The sequence below is a fragment of the Protobothrops mucrosquamatus genome, unplaced genomic scaffold (genome assembly GCF_001527695.2).
Source record: "Protobothrops mucrosquamatus isolate PMUCROS unplaced genomic scaffold, P.Mucros_1.0 scaffold45, whole genome shotgun sequence".
Classification (NCBI taxonomy): domain Eukaryota; kingdom Metazoa; phylum Chordata; class Lepidosauria; order Squamata; family Viperidae; genus Protobothrops; species Protobothrops mucrosquamatus.
The window spans coordinates 4,815,697-4,836,132 of NW_015386427.1; the positions used below are offsets into that span (position 1 = coordinate 4,815,697).

The following is a 20,436-nucleotide window of genomic DNA, read 5'->3' on the forward strand; positions in this document are numbered from 1 at the left end:
TGTGTGTTGTGCATTTTCTATCAAAAAACCCCAAATCCTACCAGCTGCAGACACAGAAGCTTTAGCATAATGATTCATCATAATAAGTAAAGAAAGTAATATAAACAAATTGGACTTCATTATAAGGCCTTGTTGAAATTCTTAGAATGCAAAACTTCTCAGAGAAGTAACTTTTTTTTCTAGACATTCATCAATGTCTAAATGTCAAAATCCTCCACCCCCAAAATTCTTATATTAATTCTTTATCTGGGCCATCATGGCTGCAATACAAGATGGATTCTTGCTTACATCCTCCCATCAGTCTTCTCCTATTCTTAGGAACTGTGAGAGAGCTATCACAGACATCACATTTTAATTGGCATGAAAGGTTTTAGTACATTGGATAAGGAACAAGTTGCTATTATTACATTTTAGCTATCAAACAATGAACCAACAAGATATGTACTTGCAAGATTGCTTTGTCATATTCTGAAATAATTTGGCTGGCTTTACACCTTAGATACATTAACTTGTGAGAAAGACATCATTGATGTTTTTCCTTGCCAACAAAATGGAACTCTGGCCACTGGCTTTTTGATTGCACATGAAGAGACACATCCTAGCTCATTGTTCAGGTCAAAGAGATGTTTCAGTCTCTTCCTTTTATTCTGAAGAAATGACAAGGACACCTCCTTTGGATGGCCAGGGACAAATTTAGCTTATTAGAACCACAATTTAGCTTTTGTTAGAACCACAGTGCTGATGATACTAAATGGCAAGATTAGAACTTTCTGGGTTGTTTTCTTTCTTTTTGTCAGGCCTATTTTCACTGTTATACTTAATTTTCCTGTATTCAAAAGGTGAGAAAGCAAATCAATATGTGATTAAAAAGTAGAAATGTAAATCAATGAATGGCTAAAAAGGGCTCCATTTGCCTATCCATACAAGGCAATAATATATAAATTGTCCTATCTGCAGTCTATAGAGCTGCAGTCTATCTGCATGATTGAAGTAGTGCAATAGACTTGATGTGTATTACCTTAGGTCCTGGATATCCAATTCCGGGGATTCCTGCAGGACCATAAGGACCTGCTGGTCCTGGTTCTCCCTTAAAATGGGTAAAAAATTAGTTATTACTTCTTTGTATCATGGAAAAATAAATGGTAAGAAATTACTTTTGGATTTTGTGTACCCCAGATTTGCAACAATGCTAACTTGATCCTTTATGAATGGATCCTGATTAAAACTTCAGGCAAATTAATTAATTAAATTAATTCATTCATTCAGTTTGTATAGTTGACCAGTTTAAACCAGTGACTCTGGATGGCAAACAATCATAAAACAATTAAAATAGTTAAAACACAACACAAAAGAGAAATTTAATACAAAAAAACAGCTAAGAGATATTATAATCCATCAGTATCAACGTAAGGGGCCCTTGGAATTACAAATTCAGGGCCTTTGGAACTACAAGCATGTGGCCAGTCAGAATATTAAAACTCAACATTTTTTTCACAAATAATGGTTTACTCCATAAATCATTCTATTAATTCTTCTGTTCCTATCTTTAATAAGATATTTTCTGCATTTATTTTTAATGTTTGCCCTGCTAGAGGAAAAAAAAATTATAAGGTGACACATACTGAAAATTGCTTTCCACGTGCTTCCAGATGAAATTTTCAGTTGAATAATTATTCTGGGAGATTAGCCTAAATGATATTTTGCATTTATTTGCATCTGCCAATAAAGCTTCTTCCATCTTTCTTTTCTTAAAGAAGGATAAAGAGAAATCTAATGCTTTCTAACTGCCTGACCTATATAGACCAGGGGTGTCAAACTCACAACATCAAGTGACGTGTCGTAATGTATCACGACTTTTTTTGCCATTGTCGGCAATGGGGTGGGTGCGGTTTTGCTATGATGCATCCGGCCTGTGGGTCTGCAGTTTGACATCCGTGATATAGACAAAAGCACCACTTTGTACATGCTGTTGATTACAAGTCTTATAACAAATCACCCATATATATTTATCAGCAAATTCCTGCTCTTCTGAGTTTTTTAAATTGTTTTTTAAAACATTCATTATTACTATATATCATATGTAAAATTATTATCCAGGATATTGTTATTGTAGAAAATGTATATCTCAAAGAAAAAAACTGTATTTATGATATAAAATCTATAATATAAACATAAGTAAAAGAAAAAAGAAACACTAAAAAATCTAAGGGAGAAAAATACTAAAAAGAAAAAAGAAAACAAGGAAATGAAAAAAAAAATAAACACACACACATATACACAGATGAAACAAATAAATATATACTATACAATATTGTTTCTTCTTAATTTAATGCAATAAAGTAGTGTAGAAAGGATGTAAAAATCAATTTGCATTCTAGATCCAGATTTTATTGGTATTCCTATCATTACATATTTCTTCTCTCCATACATTAAACCTACTGACTTCTAATCCTTTTCCCACTATAAACAACAAATGGGGACATTATCTGCTATTTTTGTAAGCTTAAAATCTACAGAAATTTCAAAGCTGTACCATATTTGGTAACAATCTTGGCAAGGTTTGAAGCTTAACTTTTGCAGATCAAGAACAGTACTGCTGATAACTTTGGATCTACATATCATATATATGTATGTCTTTCCTATGATATGTGTTTATTTATACATATATGATATGATAGAATACATATAGCAAGCACTATAGCATACAAAACCTGATGTGAAAAAACAATGTAATGTATGTTAAGCTGCAATGATCATTTTCAATTGTAAAAATTTATGGTTCTCATATGTTAAGTGAAGGATTTTTTTTTTTTCCTCCCACATTTAGGGTGATTTGTGAATCCAGTTTGGTGGCAGAATTGTCTCTGAACAATATATTAGTTTTATTTTGCCATATCCCTTTCGGCCATATCCTTATCCTTTTATTAGTGTTGTGTTGATAGCACAGTATCTGTTTTTAGGGAGATCAATTAATTAAAGCTCTGTTCTTAATGTCTCAAAGCTTTCTCCCTACTGCTTCTTCTAGTTCTTTTTCGTGAACTTCACTGAATAATACCAGGTGGTCTGACATATTACTATCTTCCCATTCCAGGAAATACTTCCTTTCCCAAGGATTGTTTCTAAGCATGAATTTTCAGTTATATGTTTATTTTCCATGGAGCAATTAATTGGGACAAAGAGCCTTTATTAAAGCTTTAAGAAGGAATAGAAGCAAAAACAACAGAAACTGTAACAGCAAGCAAATCAACAACCATGAATGGATGAGAATATTTGAAAACAAATTTTCCACCTTTGAAGAGACTAAATTTATAAAGAGAACATGCTAATTTCATAAAAATGCCCATTTATCTGCAATAAATTAAGTTCTCAAAAATAAAACAAAATCCAGTTAGAATAAAACTCATTTCTTTCATTGTTCTCAGTAAGAACAATTTAAGCATCCCTTTGATTTCTCCTTTGAAGTAAATGAGTCAAAATAGAGAAACAATTTCTATCTGTTTATTTGAAAGTAAGTGGAAATATATGTTTATGCACACATGCATATGCACACACATCTTCAAGTTATGATTGATTTCTGGAAGTGGTTTGCTACTGCCTGCTTCCTAAGTCTGAGAGAAAGGAACTGGTCCAAGATCACACAGCTGGCTTCAAGTCTAAGGCAGAACTAGAATTCACAATCTCCTAGTTTCTAATCTGATGCCTTAACCACTAAACCAAATTGTTTCTCTTGCAACTATATTTAAGGATAGTATAGTTAGTGTTGTAATCTAAGGATTAATAATAACATTTGCATTTGGTTTCAGGGCAATGGTGTACACTGTGAGCAAATACAAACCTCATTATTTTTTATAACAGACATCCTAACGTTCTACCAGCATGCAGAAGAATTTTTCCAGAAACCATTGTAGTGGAATCAGTTAAATTTCAGCATAGGATTGCATCCTTTAAAATACTTTCTTTCAAGCTAGAATATACTTCAATATTTTCCATCAGTTTTATTCTGTATATTTTCTTAAAATAATATGAACTTATTACAAATCTGTCCCCCATAATTCCTTGAGTGGATAAAAGTTAATCCTTTGATGTTAATTATCAACAAAAAAAAATCACTTTTCCCATCAGCATGGAATAAAAAAAGCCAACAATAACAATGCTAATATGTGTCTACTTTCCTCTAATTATCTTGGTGAAATTTCTATGCTGATAGAATTCCTATAAAGAAGCGTATAATTTTAAAGGCAACAGAAACATCAAGTATAGTATTTTGTTAAAATATGGTAATTAAATCCAATTTTAAAACATCTAATGTTGTTGAGTAGATATATTTTTGCAATCAGTTTCATATGTTCAGTTGATATACAGATGAAAAAACATATATATTGGGATACATGAAAACAAATCATTCATTCCTTTGTGACCAGACAAAGCATTATTTCCTTCAGCAATGATATGGTCATTATGGACAAAATCATTTATTATCTATAAAAGATAAATCACTTATAATATTAAGTTATAAACCATAGTTCTCTGGAAAAGGTTGTAAGGCTGGGAAAAATGAAACAAAAGAAAAAAGTACAACCAACAGCAAGTCCACCATTGGAAGACCTGAAAGAACAGGTAAGAGACACATCAACATGGAACACATTTCTCCATGTTGATGTGTCCTTACCTGTTCTTTCAAGTCTTCTCCATTTGGTCAGTAGGATTTGAAAATGACTTGATAGCACATAACCAATCAATTAACAATCAAATTAAATGAAATCAAAAGTTTACAAATCATAAAGATGGGATTATAAATTGTTATCAAAATTAAGAAATCTCCCTATGAAACCCTGCTAATTTAAGCATGCATGCATTTGAGTTTTAAGATCCTGTTTCAGATTCATGTCAACTAGCTGTTCACCTATTGAAACTTGAAATATGCTTCTAACTCAAAATGTAGTTTTAAGTTCAAAACATTTGACTATGTACAAATGTTTATATGCGGGTCTATTTATCCCCATGCACTCAAATAATGACTAATTTCTCCTTACTCTGATTGCTGCCAACCAAGGTTCAGTGGCCATCTGCACACATTTTGGTAACATAGCAATGCTTAGATAAAAGGGAAAGAGAAACACCTTAGCAACATAGCCTTTTTAAAATTGCCGTTTGCTTAATCTAAATAATAGAATCAGAATTCCTAAGTAGTGGAATTATAAAATAAAGATAAGCAGGCATATATTTTGGCACAATCTACATGTTGATTCTTTTCAGCCAATAATTCATAGAATATTAAAAATAGGCCATTTGAATAGATCTGTTCTTGAAATCTCTAAGTTAACACTAAATCTGATTTTTTTACCTGCAAAGTGGTCATCCTTTCAAGAAACTATATTAAAAAAAACTACAGAGCATTTAATATAATTTTTTTTAAGAAAAGCACTTTTGTATTTCTTGCAGAGGTATGCCCTTAATTACCAGCCTGAGTAGAATGTCTATGGAGATTCTCAGTCATCCATGTCATGGTTGTCCCAAAGGTGCTTTTCAAAAGACAACTTTCTTTGTTTTTCCTTGAAGTTGTTTTGCTTCTCATACAAAAAGCTTTTTCAGTTCTGAAGAATGGATCCAAGAACTGAAGAAGCTTCTTGGATGAGAAGGAAAACGTCTTCAAGGAAAAACAAAGAAAGTCCAGCTGCCTTTTTAAAAAGCAACTGTATGACACTCTTACTAGAAGTTTCTTAAATATGGATATTAAGTTTCATTATTTGATCACTAACTATGGATAGTCTATTTTGAGTGTTAAGTCATAGAGCACTGTTTTATACCAACTCATTAAAAACATGGTCTCTGTAACCTAGTATTTCTACCATTTTACCATTTTACCATGAATTTAGACAAGGTGTCTTCACTTCATTTAATAATGAATAATAATTGTTTTACATGAAAACAACATTGCTCGTACACAGGACTCTTTGTTTGAAAAGGAATGAGCTATGAATTTTCTCTATTCTTACAACGTCAGCTTTTGTCAATAAAATGCCTTCTAACTGTATCTGCTCAAAAACATCTCTAATGACAACAACATTGTGTAAAAGTTTCTTTAAAAAGTATTAAAATTATTATTAAAAATCTAAAGCAATCAATAACATGTATAAAAAAGCTTCAACAACAATGAAAATATCAAAGCTGGGAGAAAGAAAGCACATTTCATAACTACATTAATAATGTTGAAGCATGCAAATTATGCAAGATAGTGTAGAAAAAAATATCTGAATTGGTCATAAGGCTTTGCTCTATGAACTATCAATTTTCCTGACTGTGATTCAAAGAGAATATCAGGAACTATCAATCCATCTTGTGACCGATTGGCTTTTCAACAATCCACATATATAATAAAATAGCTATTTCTATATAGCACAAGAATGTATCAACAGAAGATCTGAGCACAGGCAGTTCCAAGTGTGTGCCATATTTGTTCTGTAGTTGAAAAAACCATCTAGATCTTCTTCTGCGATTCTCCAATAATTAAGTATTCTCTTGGAGAAAGCCCTTCTATAGCAAGTGAATTGTTCCACTCATTGGCATTATCTTGAGAACAGACTTATTATTTATATACTTGGAAAGAGTACTCATCATATAAATAACTACTAGACTTAGAATTCATTCATAAGTGTCTGGAAAGTTAAAAAGAATAGTTGAACGATCTTTCTATAAAGATAACAAAATTTGTGTCAGCCATCGTACTGACATGAAAACGGCACTGACCTTTTCAAGTTGAATGGGTAATTATTAACTGTAAACAATGGTTCACTTTACTTGATAATTTCTTCCTGAGTAAGGAATTCATTTATCAGAAATTTAAAGAATACTGAAATATAACTATTTAATATTGATGGCTTTTATAGCTTTATATATTTGCAAATCTAAAAAGTAATCAATGGAGATCTTCAAATATACAGCCTTGCAAAATCTTGGTTAAGAATGAGGATCAATTAGGCATCATTTTCTTTTTCCATTAGAACGAAATTTATTTGCCATGCTAGAAAGTTCACTTGCTACTTACTGAACAGAGTAATTGATAACAATAACAATAGCACTTAGACTTATATACAGCTTCATAGTGCTTAACAGCTCTCTCTAAGCAGTTTACAGAGTCAGCACATTGCCCCCAACAATCTGGGTCTTCATTTTACCAGCCTGTGAAGGATGGAAGACTGAGTCAACCTTGACCAGTCAGGATAGAACTGCTGGCAGTCGGCAGAATTAGCATGCAACTGCATTCTAATCAATGCACCATCACAGCTCTTTATACAGTCTCCCTACTGCCCAAGTAATGTACCTTAAGTTTAACATTGCCAGTCTTCTAAATCAAATGTTTCAGGATAAAATTAATCTGCTCAAAGATGGCAATCTCTCCATACCTTAATAATATTGTGCTACTGGACAGAAGTTGACTCAGATGATCTATTCATTAGTTTTCTTGGCTATTCATTAGATTCTCAGGAGTCTTCTTTAATACCAGAAAGTAGACGCATGAATAGTTGTTCAATCCTGCTTATTCAAAGTCCAACTTTCTCATCCATAGAAACTATAGCAAAAACCATCGTCCAAATAGTTCTAATCTTTGTAAGTATAGACACATTATGTCATATCAATATATTTTTCAAGGCCTTCCTTCATTGCTATTGTATTGCACTTATTTTCGACTACTGAATTCTTTTCTCTTCGTGTTAAATCCTAAAAAATAGAAACTATCCACCACTTCAGTGTTTTCATTATCCATTCTTACCTAGTTGCTCAACATTGGTTTAGTGGGTTTTTATATTTAATTTTAATCATCCATTTTTTACAGCGCTCCTATATTACTAGAACTTATTATTCACATTTGCAACCCAGCACAACAATTAAAGTTTCTTCCTCCAGTTTTAAATCCGCCCTCATCTTCTTCCAATTCAGCCTCCTTCAATATATGTTCAGTATATAGGTTGAATAAATATGGAAACAATATACAACTTTTTGTTATCCTTTTGTCAACTTAGAGCCAATCTGTTTTGTTATGTTCTGTCTGGGCTGTAGTTTCATGATCTATGCATAGAAAAGAAAGCTGAGGGCCTATCATGAAGAAAAAGGGCTTGTACTACAATTAGCACAGTTGCAAGTGCCCCCAGCTGAATCCAACCCATTCGATTTAAAAGCTCTAGATTCATTAATGCATGGCATTTATCCTCATAACCATTTGCTTATTTATTTGTTTGCTGAAATAATAGAAGTGATCTATAGAAAAGATGACCAGCCGAGGATAAAAATAATCAACGCAAGGAAAAAGCAGAAGAAAGACCAAAATTCCAAAATCTTTACTGTCACAAATGTGGTCTGCCTAAAGTAAACCATTTCTCTGTGTCCTCAAATGTTCTGGTTCCCTCAGAAATAAGGTCAAGATATTTCACATCAGGCACACCCACATATACTGCAATAGAAACTGCATTCATTATGAGCACAGTAATTTAACAATCAAAATGCAAAACAGGAGTATTAGCACCATATTTATAAACATGTTGATATTCAGTACTTGAATTGATGTGAAAAGTATCAAGGATAATATTGATATAAATGTGTACTAGAAATAAAAGACTGGGAAAAGGAAAAAGAGCTATGTCTGCAGTTTTCTTGCTCCAAATTAATTTGATGTAACAACCTTCCATAACATTTTAACTTGAAAACTATGTCCAGGAATGTTTTCCCCTCTGCAAGCAACATACCTACACTTTTACATCTCATTTCCATTTTAAACTGAGATATTGAAAAAAGTATTGCAAAAGCAGAATTAGTTCCTATTATTTCTGTCTCTTCCATATAATTAGACAGAGTAGGTGTGCTCTTGGCCGTGTCCCCTTATGGGATCAAGGAAGTATGCCTTTCTGTCATAGCGTCTGGAACAGCATCTTCATAGAGATATGTACAGATTCCACTCTTCAAATATTCTGGAAATCATTTAAGAACTGACTATGTTTCCCTGCCTGGGATTTGGGTGTACAGGTAGTCCTCGGATTACAACAGTTCATTCAGTCACAGTTTTGTTCCATACAGTATTAATCTTGTGAACTCTAAAGCTTTCTCCTTCCGTTATGTGCTCAAGATGGACAGTGATTAATATTTATATGTTACTTATATGTAAGGGTGTAGAACTATACATATGTTGTATATACTGTAGTATGTTTAAATGTGTGCTACATATGTGTACACTTTGAGAGCAAGCAACTAAATTTCATTTTAATGTGTGCCACTGTGCCCACGGTAAAAAAAAATGACAATAAAGGTTATCTATATCTGTCTGTCTGTCTGTCTGTCTGTCTGTCTGTCTGTCTGTCTGTCTGTCTATCTATCTATCTATCTATCTATCTATCTATCTATCTATCTATCTACTTACTTATGACTGTTGCAGCATCCCCATGGTCACATGAACAAAATTCAGATGCTTGGAAACTGACTCATATTTATGATGATTGCAGTGTTCCAGGGTCACATGATCACCTTTTGTGACCTTCTAAGCAAAGTCAATGGGGAAGCCAGATTCACTTAAAAACCATGTTAGTAATTTAACAATTTCAGTGATTTACTTAACTGTTGCAAGAAAAGTTGTAAAACTGGGCAAAATTAACATTTAACAAGTGTTTCACTTAGCAACAGAAATTTTGGGCTCAATTTTGGTTGTAAGTCGAGGACCACCTGTATCTGGAAATCCTGGATATTATTTAAGTGCATTTGTCTGGGCAATTATGTTCTGTCTCCCCGTCTAACTATTTGTTTCTGCAAAAGTGTAGAAAACATAAGATAGTTATGCCAACACTCTCAAAATTTCTATTTTCAAAAAAAAAAAATCTTCCCCCCAATTTTTCTATTATCTAAACATTTCTTGAAGTTTTACATGTGATATATCAACCAAATTAACATTAATTGGGGGGAGCTCATAAACTATTCCATTGATCAGAGAACATTAAGTAACCCTTTTGAAAAAAAAAAAAGAAAATTATGAATTGTGGTAGAAGTGGTGGTAGAATATCTTGGAAAAGGACATGATTAGTGTATTACCGTGTTTGTAAAATGATATATGATATGGCTCTTACCTTGTTTCCTTGAATGCCTTTTGGGCCAGGTTCACCTGATGGACCACTAATACCCTTTAGCAAAATAAAAAGGGGGGGAGAATTAAATTTTCTACCTATTGACATATATTTATTATTACATTTATGAATCATGCTTTGCTCATCAGAAGTTGTATTTTTCTTAGATATCCTAGATGGAATTTAGTACATAGTCTCAATAACAGCAACAAAAGCAACCAGCAAACAAACATAAAGTCTTGAAATAAACAAAGTGCAGAATGATTTTTATTACAAAAGAGATTTTGTTCTATTGTTTTACTTCTCCTGTCTGAATTATATTTATTTATAGGATTTACATTAACTGTCCCTTTACATAAGTGACTCTGGGCAGCATACAAAGATTAATCACAAACATATATATGTATGACATACTGCATAACCCCATGTTAGTCATTTGAAACAATTGCTTAAATTCTATTATTTTTCAAGTGATTAAAGTCATATAAAGAAATATATGATATAGAGGAAACATTTGTGATAAAAATAGTACTAAAAGCCAACTATTACACAGGAAGCATTTCTATGAAGTAATGATGCATTTTCAGCATCTGCTTTTCCTCTTATATTTAGTTATTAAGTCACACCTTACAACCACATTCTGATGGATTTTCATTAAGCATAAAGATCCAGTTTATGAAAGAGTGAAAAAAATGAAGTGAGTGTTGCAGACATGTATAGAAAATGCTTTAAAAAGATAATTTATTTTCTCAATGTAAGACCATCTTTCTCTTTTATTAACTGTATATAGAATAGATGACTTATATACTGTTTTTTCATTGAGAACGATCAAACACAAACACTATATGTAAGTGCACAAATACTACAAATTATGCACTGGTATGTGTAATATTAAGAAACAAAATATAAAAAATTGACAATACTAAAATTATTAAAATTTAAAGACCTGGCTACAAATATACATTTAATTTCTTGTTTAACTATAGAGAGAATAAAGATGCGAGACAATGTTTTTCAAACATGGCAATTTTATGATGTGTGAATTTTAACTCCCAGAATTGCCCAGCAGGATGCATGAAATCCATCTCTTAAGGCTGCCAAATTTGAAAAACACAGATCAAAAGCAATTTACTAAAAAATAAATGCCATTGCTGGGAATCAGAAGTAATAAATAGGCCTCTGAAAAACCAAGGAAATGGTCATAAGGGACTTTTCTTCCAACTGTAATGATGAAAAAAATCATTAGATCTGGAAAGTAATTACCAACCTACTACACTGTAGTGATAAGAAATAGAAGCAGTATATGCAGGCCTACATATAATTATTCTTTATGAACAAACTCTGACAGCTACAGCTCCCTCAAAACAATACGAGCAGTAGTCGTTCAAAAGTTATTACTCACATATAGAAATTGCTAACCCACAGCACTCAACTTATAACACAACCAATGAGTCATTTCACTGTTTCTCTGGAATTATTATAGTAGTGTTTTCAAACGTGGCAACTTTAAATTGTATGGGCATCAACATGCTTGTCCTGGGGAAGCCTGGAAGCTAAAGCCCACACACCTTAAAATTGCCAAGTTTGAAAAACACTGAACAAGACCAAGAGACAGGATCCACTGGTCACACTGTCATATGGTCAAATCACCAATATTCAGCAACAAAATTTCAGAATTGCAATTACACAATTTTCAAATAATAATATAAAATAGGATTGGGAATTTTATTTGGAAATATCATGCTCTTATATTCAAATCCCACAAAAAATCACCAAAAAAGACCACACTGTTTGGTATTTCAAAGCAACAAAGGCATGAGCCTAGAGGCCATGGTCAAAAATGCTAGGATGACAATCTAGAAAAACTGCCTTAGAATTATAGGCTTCTCCAGTCTTGTTCCATCTGGTATGGTTCGTTGAACTGGAGGGTTTTGAAATCCAAAACATCCAAAAAGTAAACTCCAAATCAACTAGGGATGTTCAGTAGCAATACAACTCTCTACCATGGGAATCTATCTTAAACAGAGAAGAATAAATATGGAGAAATGCTAGATACTTTTTCTACTAAAGGCTAAAGAATTGGCAGGGACAGAAGCTAGCAATTCCACCGAGAAGACAAAAATGTTCTCACAGTATTACTTCAAGCTAAGGACTGTACAACAGAATACTGAATATGAATAAATGACAATTCAGAGATTGATAGCTATTAAAAATAAAAGCAGAGACAAAAATCTGTGCATATTTAAGAAGGCAACATTACAGTGCTCTCAGTTATTTGAGTTTCTCGAACAAAAAAAGTCTTATGCTATGATATTGGAATGCACCCAGCGTTCAAGCATCTGGGAACATTAGTCAGATACCTCCATGAAACTCAAGCCAAACAAGAATTTTTAAAAATTTCATTTTTATAACAATTTTAAGATTATATAAAGGCAAATTATTGTCATGTTTCAAATAATTTCTAAATGTCTTTTGTAAAAGCCATGCTATTTGCTTTCAGCAAGGTTTCTTATTTGTTATTTAGTATTAGGATTGCTTCATATTTTAACCTGTTAAGTATGCTTCCATATAGTAGATCTTCAGGTTAAGTGGCTTGGGTAAACAGTATTGTACAAATTTATAAATTGGGTGGCTGCTTTACAAGGGATGAGGAGTTTATTATCTCCGAAATATATTTAGCAGTATTCAACCAGGAGGAACAATTTATGTATATGTCTGGGGTTTTTTAATGCACTTTTTTGGTGTAGTTTTGTCTCATTTTGCTTTGTTTTTGTATTTTTTTTGGAGTTTGAACTTTAATGTTTAATAAAAAAATGATTATAAAAAAAGATTGCTTCACATTCATTCTCCAAAAGGTTTGCTGCATTTTAACATTTAAACTGACATAAGAAACCAGAACCTTTTGGCTCTTGAGAAGTTTGATGTGTTCTCTATTACAGTACCTTAAGAGTACCACTTGCAGGTTTATAATAGTTCTCTGCCAAATGATGTAATAGTTAATATAGGTGGTAACCATGGCTAAGAGGACCTTTGCACCCTTTGGGTGATGCACTAGTTGTGCCCATTCCTGGATCAGGAAGCTCTGCTCCTTGTCACGCATGCCCACATGTCCTCCCATCTGCAGTCCTCCCATACTGCAATGCATGGGGCTGTCCTTGAAGAACATTTAGAAGCTTCAGCTGCTGGAGTAAATGTATTGGTTACCTGGCACATGTAACACTTTGTGACTTGCACTGTTTGCCGCTGTGTTTCTAAATGCAATTCAAGTTGCTGATTGTCATCTTTAAAGCCCTCCATGGCTTGGGACCAAGTTACCTGGTGGACCATCTTTTCCCAATTGTGTTTACCTATTTAATCCAATGTGGCAGAATGGTATCTACTGATACCAGTATAATTTAATTTACAATATAAAAATATCAGTGTCAGCTTCATGAAACTATCAATAATCTATCATGAAATTATTAACAAAAATCAGCTTGTTTTTTTAAAGATGAATCAAATTAACATAAGAGAAAATAAGAAAATGTAAACTTAAAAAGCAAATGCAGTTTTATATGATAAAGGCAGAATAGAATCGTTAAAAGCCAAGAAATGATAACATTTTCAAAATTCTTTTTAAAAGGTAAATAACTGAAATGATTACCTGCTTTTTTCTTAATTAGAAATGTGAGATGCCTGATGGTTTATAAGAGCATATAAGGAGATCAGTTCCCAGATCTTATATGATAGTTGTCTCCAATTTTTCTAGCACCAGGGACTGGTTTGGTGAAAGACAATTTTTCCATGGATTGGGGGGGTGGGGGGGAGATGGCTTTGCATGCAACCTAGATCCCACACATATGCAGATGAAGGTTTGCTCGCTCACCCATTGCTTGTGCAGCCTGGTTCCTAACAGACCATGGATCGGGACCAGTCCAAGGCCTAGGGGTTGCGGACCCGTTATGTGAGATGGGATACAACAGTATTCCCAATAGTTTAATGAAAGCATTTTTATTAACCTCACACTTCTTTCTAATATATTTTGCCCAAGCCCAAATTACCCCTGAACCATTGCTTATGTAAAGAAAACAGAAGATAGGTGCATATTCAGTATGATGGGTAGTTTAGCCCAGAGAATTAGAACAAAATATTATTTTTTAATACAAATGATAATGAAATGTTTGATAGAATTTAAGAAACTCACCTGAGGTCCTCTAGGTCCTTTGGGGCCAGAAGGGCCATCTAGACCCTGTTCAAATAAAATAATAAAACTGTAAGTGTTAATAGTCAGTTCTGGCTTAAATGATGCTTTTTAAATCATTTTCTCTGCCCCAATGTACAAGTATCTGTTCATTACAGGAGAATTTTCCAGTCTTGCCTTTTTCTCAGTTTTGTTCTTAGCTATCACCTGTGAAGTCATGTTATATGAATATTGAATATCTGTACAGTGTTTCTGATATATTACCCCACTTATTATATTGAAATTTAGCAATATGGAGCATACTATACTCAAGGTATAAACTAGTTAATTGCCATGAATACAATGCTCAAACAGTGGCTTGCGAGAGTGAAAAGCAGATAAATTAGTTTCATCTTCTCATTTTCAACTGAACCTCCCAATAATTGTGTGTGAACAACATCTCTAGATGCTGAAAATGGTTCTACTTTTGGCATGATCTCCAGCTGCTACTTAGCCTACTAAATGATTAGCATTTGCACTCAAAAAGTCAAGATGGCAGGTACAATCATGCAAACGATGCCAGACTCTGTTTTACATGCATCTTACATGCAAGACCAGTAAAATATAAATAGGTCATCAATCATAGGACCATAGCTTCTGGCCTAACTTTTCTGACCCACCATCTCTGGATCCCCTGTACCCAACAACATAATAGTCGCATCCTTTGAGTTCCTAGGAAAGTAATATTGTTTTCAGCAGATTTCCTATGTCTTTATGACATTCAATTTCCCAGATTTTCTTGAAAAGCATAAATGAGAATTCCAGCCATCAATCACAAGAGGGTAAACTGAGGATTACAGATAGTGTTCAGACTATGACCACTCATTCTTAGCAACTGTTGAAAATTATGACAGAGTTGAATGAGGGGACTTATGACTGATTTACAAAGTTACAGCTGTAGCAGCCTCCCATGTTTACAAGATCACAATTTGTTGCAATGAACTGCAGTCATGATTGCCATTTATAGCCTTCCCTGCTGGCTTCAACAATCAAAATCAATGAGGAAACCAACATTAAAGATCATAAGTTTCTTCTGCCAGTTTTTCACTTACCTACTCACTGACTCATGTTCCATGGTATCTATCCATGGCAACCCCAATTCCCCAGCATCCATCCACTCATCCACAGCATTTGTGAATACAGCTGAACTCCATAGTATCTGCCCATGGCACCTGCTCACTAACCCACAGCACCTACCTCCCTGGCCATGGCACCCTATATTGCTCATGCTCTGTAGCACCTGCCCATGTCTATAGACCCTGCTTCCAGCCCCCATTCATTTTCCCATAACTGTCCTCTGCAGCTCTCACCAGCTGAAACTCCCACATCTTCTCATGAGATGTTAACTTAACGACCCACATGGTCCTGGGTTTATGACGGCAACCAGAATTGCTGTTGTTAAGCAGTGCAGGCATTTGACATCATGCTTTACAACCACATTACTGAGCAACAGAAATTCCAGACCCAATTGCCATGAATGACAACCTGTATAATTAAACATTAACAACTTTTTTTTGCACCATTATATGATTTAGCACAATCACAGAATCATACAGTGTCTAACAATATTAGTTTCTTGAAATGTAAACCCTTGTATAAAACTAATGAAATATTTCAAGCTGTAGAAGCTACATAATATTTCAACCTGGCTAGAGTTTTGTGATTTTAATTTTTTAAAACAGTGGTTTTCATTCTAGGTTGCCATCTGTAATATCATTTCAACGCCAACAATTTCTTACATACTGTACAAGATTTAATTACAAGAATTCAAAATTCCCCTGAATTAAGACAGGGGGGAAAGTATTTTATACAGGAAAAAAAGAGACGAGTGTGTGAAATTCATTAGAATGGTTTGCTTGGGTCCTGGAAATGAGTACATAATATTTTCTTTATCTGACAAGTATAAGCGATTTCTTTAATTTAACCATACACAGCTTGTTCTCTGAAAATCTGTACAAATAGTCCATGTCAACTTCTATATTAAACCAAGGAGCAGTCATCTGTTAAGCTATTATGAAAGCTGGGATTCCAAATGTTTTTTGGGGAAGCCCAAAATTAGGGACAAAGGGAAACATCAGTAATGAATTATCTAAATACAAAGGAAGGGCATATAACAGTACAGCCATTATATTGTAATGATGATCTGTCCAGACTGTAAATGGGTCCTTGAAGATTGGAACTGTTCCCTTAATATTTTCCTCTGTGTTCCTGCTACATGTCTGGTTATTTCCCCATAGTATAATTTCTGTCTTTCTCTTGTGTAGAAAAAAAAGAGCTTTTGGCAAACCCTTTTCATCTTTTTCTTGCAAGTGGGAATCTTGTGGGTGATGAGAAATCTGGACAACTCAGAAACTTCTTTGAATGCCTAATCCATTATGGCTTTTTAATCCTTTGCAGATGTTCTGTGCCTTTTTATTCTTTGCCCTGAACAAAAATCTGAATGCCCAGACAAAGCTGTTTCCTTACATATCTACAATCTGAACATATGGTGTCCATTTCTTCACCAGTTGCTATCTAATTTGAATTTTCTCTTTAAGGGGACACACATAGAGACACATATTTCACTTTATCCTCTACTATGGCTTTAGATGCTCTCAGTATCAATGGACAATGTGATAATAATATGCTAAAAACTTTATGGATCATATAGATTCCTGTTTATCAAATTAAACATTTTTAACACAAAACTTTTCTCCACAGATTTTTGAAAAATGGTTAGTGGGAGAGATTAGGTAAATGTTTAATGGCAGCCTCTCAACAGGGAATCATATTGCCAGCTATTGGCAGAAGACAATGTCTGAAAAGAATGTTAAACTACTGAGAGTGACTTGAGAAGTTACATTTGTCATGTTATGTATACCAACATGAAATTAACATTGGAACTGTTATTTTCTGAGGAACTGCAGCTTGTCCACTTTTTTAACTAGATACACAATTATTGTTCTGGGAGTACATGTTAATTAATATAGTGTAGTACTGTGAATCCTTGGTGCTCTCCGAGTTTGGTTTTTTGCTTGTAGACATTTCAATACCATACAAGATATTCAGAGCACCAAACTCAGAGTGCACTAAGGAGTCCACAGTTCTACATAACACTCTTTTCTATTGATGATATTGTATTTGTATATTTATAATATGATTAACTGCCATATGCCAAAGCTTTAAAAGTAAAGTGCCATTCACATCAAACTCTTGTTCTAGCAATTAGGTGAATACAGCCACTGTTTTGTTGTTTTGTTTTCTAATTTTTTAAACTTCCTGTTCTAGTTTATATCCCTGAAATTCTTTGGAGTTCTCTCATTCAAACCAGCTTAGCTATTTCAAGGTCAGATTGCCCTCTGCTATGACACATCAGTACATATCATCTGGGAGAATCAGAAGAAGAATTTGAAAAAAATCATTGAAACTAGAGAAGCATAAAAGTCCCAGTAAATAAATAAAAATAAAACAAGTAGGTGCTCTATTTTCTTTTTAGAGGAAACACATGCCACAAAGCACAGTGCTGTAATTGCCAGAGAACAGGAAGAATCATAAACTGCCTCTGCATTCGTTCGTTCATTTGTTCGTTCGTTCGTTCGTTCGTTCGTTCATTCGCTCGCTCGTTCGTTCGTTCGTTCGTTCGTTCGTTCGTTCATTCGTTCTGTCTGTCTGTCTGTCTAGCCAAGGGCACGGTCATCAGAACTTTTTATTTTAAAACGGATTTTAAAACGGATTATTTTATAATGAAAAGATGTGTTTAATAGGTTGGGCTTTGCACATCTTTAATTAATATATAAATATTGTATAAATCAAATCAAGTCAGATTTAGACTCTGTACCTTTTACACTCTCTAATTAATGTAGCCCATCTTTCTTATGCTGGTCTATGATCATATTAAAAATTTGATTTGATGAGAAAATTTGTACAATCTGTGTATGCTGAAGTGTAACTAGCAACTATCCATTTTCCAATGATTCTATATTTAATAATACTGCATTCCATATTAAATTCAATCTTGAAGAAGACATGTTATTGTTTCTGGAAATATCTTATTCATCCTGAATTCTGTAAGAGTGAATTTCAAGTTATTTTACTCAGCCTTACTGGTTTATTAAGTCATTTTATACAATCAACATGATTCACTCTGGGATTTGGTTTCATTTTTTAATAAAAATTTATATTATCAATTATGCATTCTACAAAACCAGTATAATGTACAGATATGAAACTTCATATCAATCAGGATTTTTTAAGAACTATTGATATTGTCTTTTTCATTACCAAAAAATCCCCACTTTTATATCTTCATGTAGTAAATGTTTTAAACAGAAAGAATAATCAAATAATAATTTTAACTTACTCTGTCGCCTTTTAATCCTGGTGTTCCACATTCCCCTCTGTCACCCTGAAAAAAATATTGTCTATTTTAATTATTTTATTCATTTATGGATCTGAAATACAATAATGCCAAATTGTCATGAAACTAATCATGATATACACACACATACACACACACACACACATATATATATACACACACACACAGACATATATACATATATATATATATATATATATATATATATATATACATACACACACACACACACAAACATATATACATATATATATGTTTGTGTGTGTGTGTATGTATATATATATATATATATGCAAGTCTTGGCGTATTCGGGTCTTTTCCCGTATAAGATTGAGACAATCTTGGCGACGTTTCGACGAGGTCCCACTCGTCATCTTCAGGCTGGGGTCTTCGGCTTCGTGCTTGTGCGAGCAAAGTGTGATCGGAGCTGCCGTCTCTCTATAAATATTGGTGGGGTGTGTGGAGTGCTGGCTTAGTTGCTGTAGGTAGGTTGGTTGGCTGTGTTGGAGTTATTGTTTGCGGATTGTTCTGCTGTTTCATAACATCCTGAGTAGTTGAGGTGCTGGCTGTGTGCCCATTAGTCTTTTGTGTTACAACGACCTGGGTAATGGGCTGTGTGATTACATCCTGAGATCTAGTGTAGTGATATCCTGAGTTTTGTGTTGCAACATCCTGGGTGGTTGGCTGTGTTGTAACATCCTGCTCGCACAAGCACGAAGCCGAAGACCCCAGTCTAAAGATGACGAGTGGAACGTCAAAATGTCGCCAAGATACTCTCAATCTTACATGGGAAAAGACCCGAATATGCCAAGACCTGCATACCTGTACCCGTGAAAATCTACGAATATATATATATATATATATATATATATATATATATATATATATATATATATATATATATATATATATATATATATATATATATATATATATATATATATATATATATATATATATATATATGATACAAAGTAAAAATGCGAACACCAGGAGAATATAAAACGATTAAAAGTTTAGTAAAAACCTTAAAAACTTTTAAAAGCATACAATCATAGGGGCCAAGCTTTCGTCGGATCCTTCCGACATCCTCAGGGCACAAAGTTAATCAATGGGAAAAGCATTTATAAATAAGCCGACGCCTGCATCCGGGCCCTAGATCTCGTGACAGGGCCATGATAACCAATCATTGTAACATCCTCATTAACCCCTTTAATTATCCTTCTATCCTTATTTGTGCTGCATTTCCGTGTCAAACCACCGTGGGGACATTTTGCCTCATTAGGCTTATAATCACTCTCTCGATGTTTCCTCTCATCTCGGATTGGTTATCATGGCCCTGTCATGAGATCTAGGGCCCGGATGCAGGCGTTGGCTTATTTATAAATGCTTTTCCCATTGATTAACTTTGTGCCCTGAGGATGTCGGAAGGATCCGATCAAAGCTTGGCCCCTATGATTGTATGCTTTTAAAAGTTTTTAAGGTTTTTACTAAACTTTTAATCGTTTTATATTCTCCTGGTGTTCGCATTTTTACTTTGTATATATATATATATATATATGTAGGTCTTTAGTTATTTGGGTTTTCTCCCGCGTAGAATTAGAAGTGTCTTGGCGACGTTTCGACGAAGTCACATTCGTCATCTTCAGGCTGGTGTCTTCAGCTTCGTGCTTCTGGGAGTAGTGTGTGTGATCGCAGCTGTTTCTTCCTTTTAACTGCCAGTGGGGTTTGAGCTGATTGGGTGGGAGCTTGGCTGT

The 20,436-nt window shown here is 33.9% G+C and overlaps 1 protein-coding gene across 1 annotated transcript in view; it reads right to left on the reverse strand.

The window, feature by feature from the left end:
• Positions 1 to 20,436, reverse strand: part of COL28A1 (collagen type XXVIII alpha 1 chain) — an 85,297-nt gene that overhangs the window by 46,561 nt on the left and 18,300 nt on the right. The window contains exons 8-11 of the mRNA XM_029283268.1: positions 18,662 to 18,706; positions 14,287 to 14,331; positions 10,107 to 10,160; positions 1,019 to 1,087 (exon numbers count right to left, since the gene is read on the reverse strand). Coding sequence (XP_029139101.1) covers positions 1,019 to 1,087; positions 10,107 to 10,160; positions 14,287 to 14,331; positions 18,662 to 18,706 — 213 coding nt within the window. The remainder of the gene's footprint in view (positions 1 to 1,018; positions 1,088 to 10,106; positions 10,161 to 14,286; positions 14,332 to 18,661; positions 18,707 to 20,436) is intronic.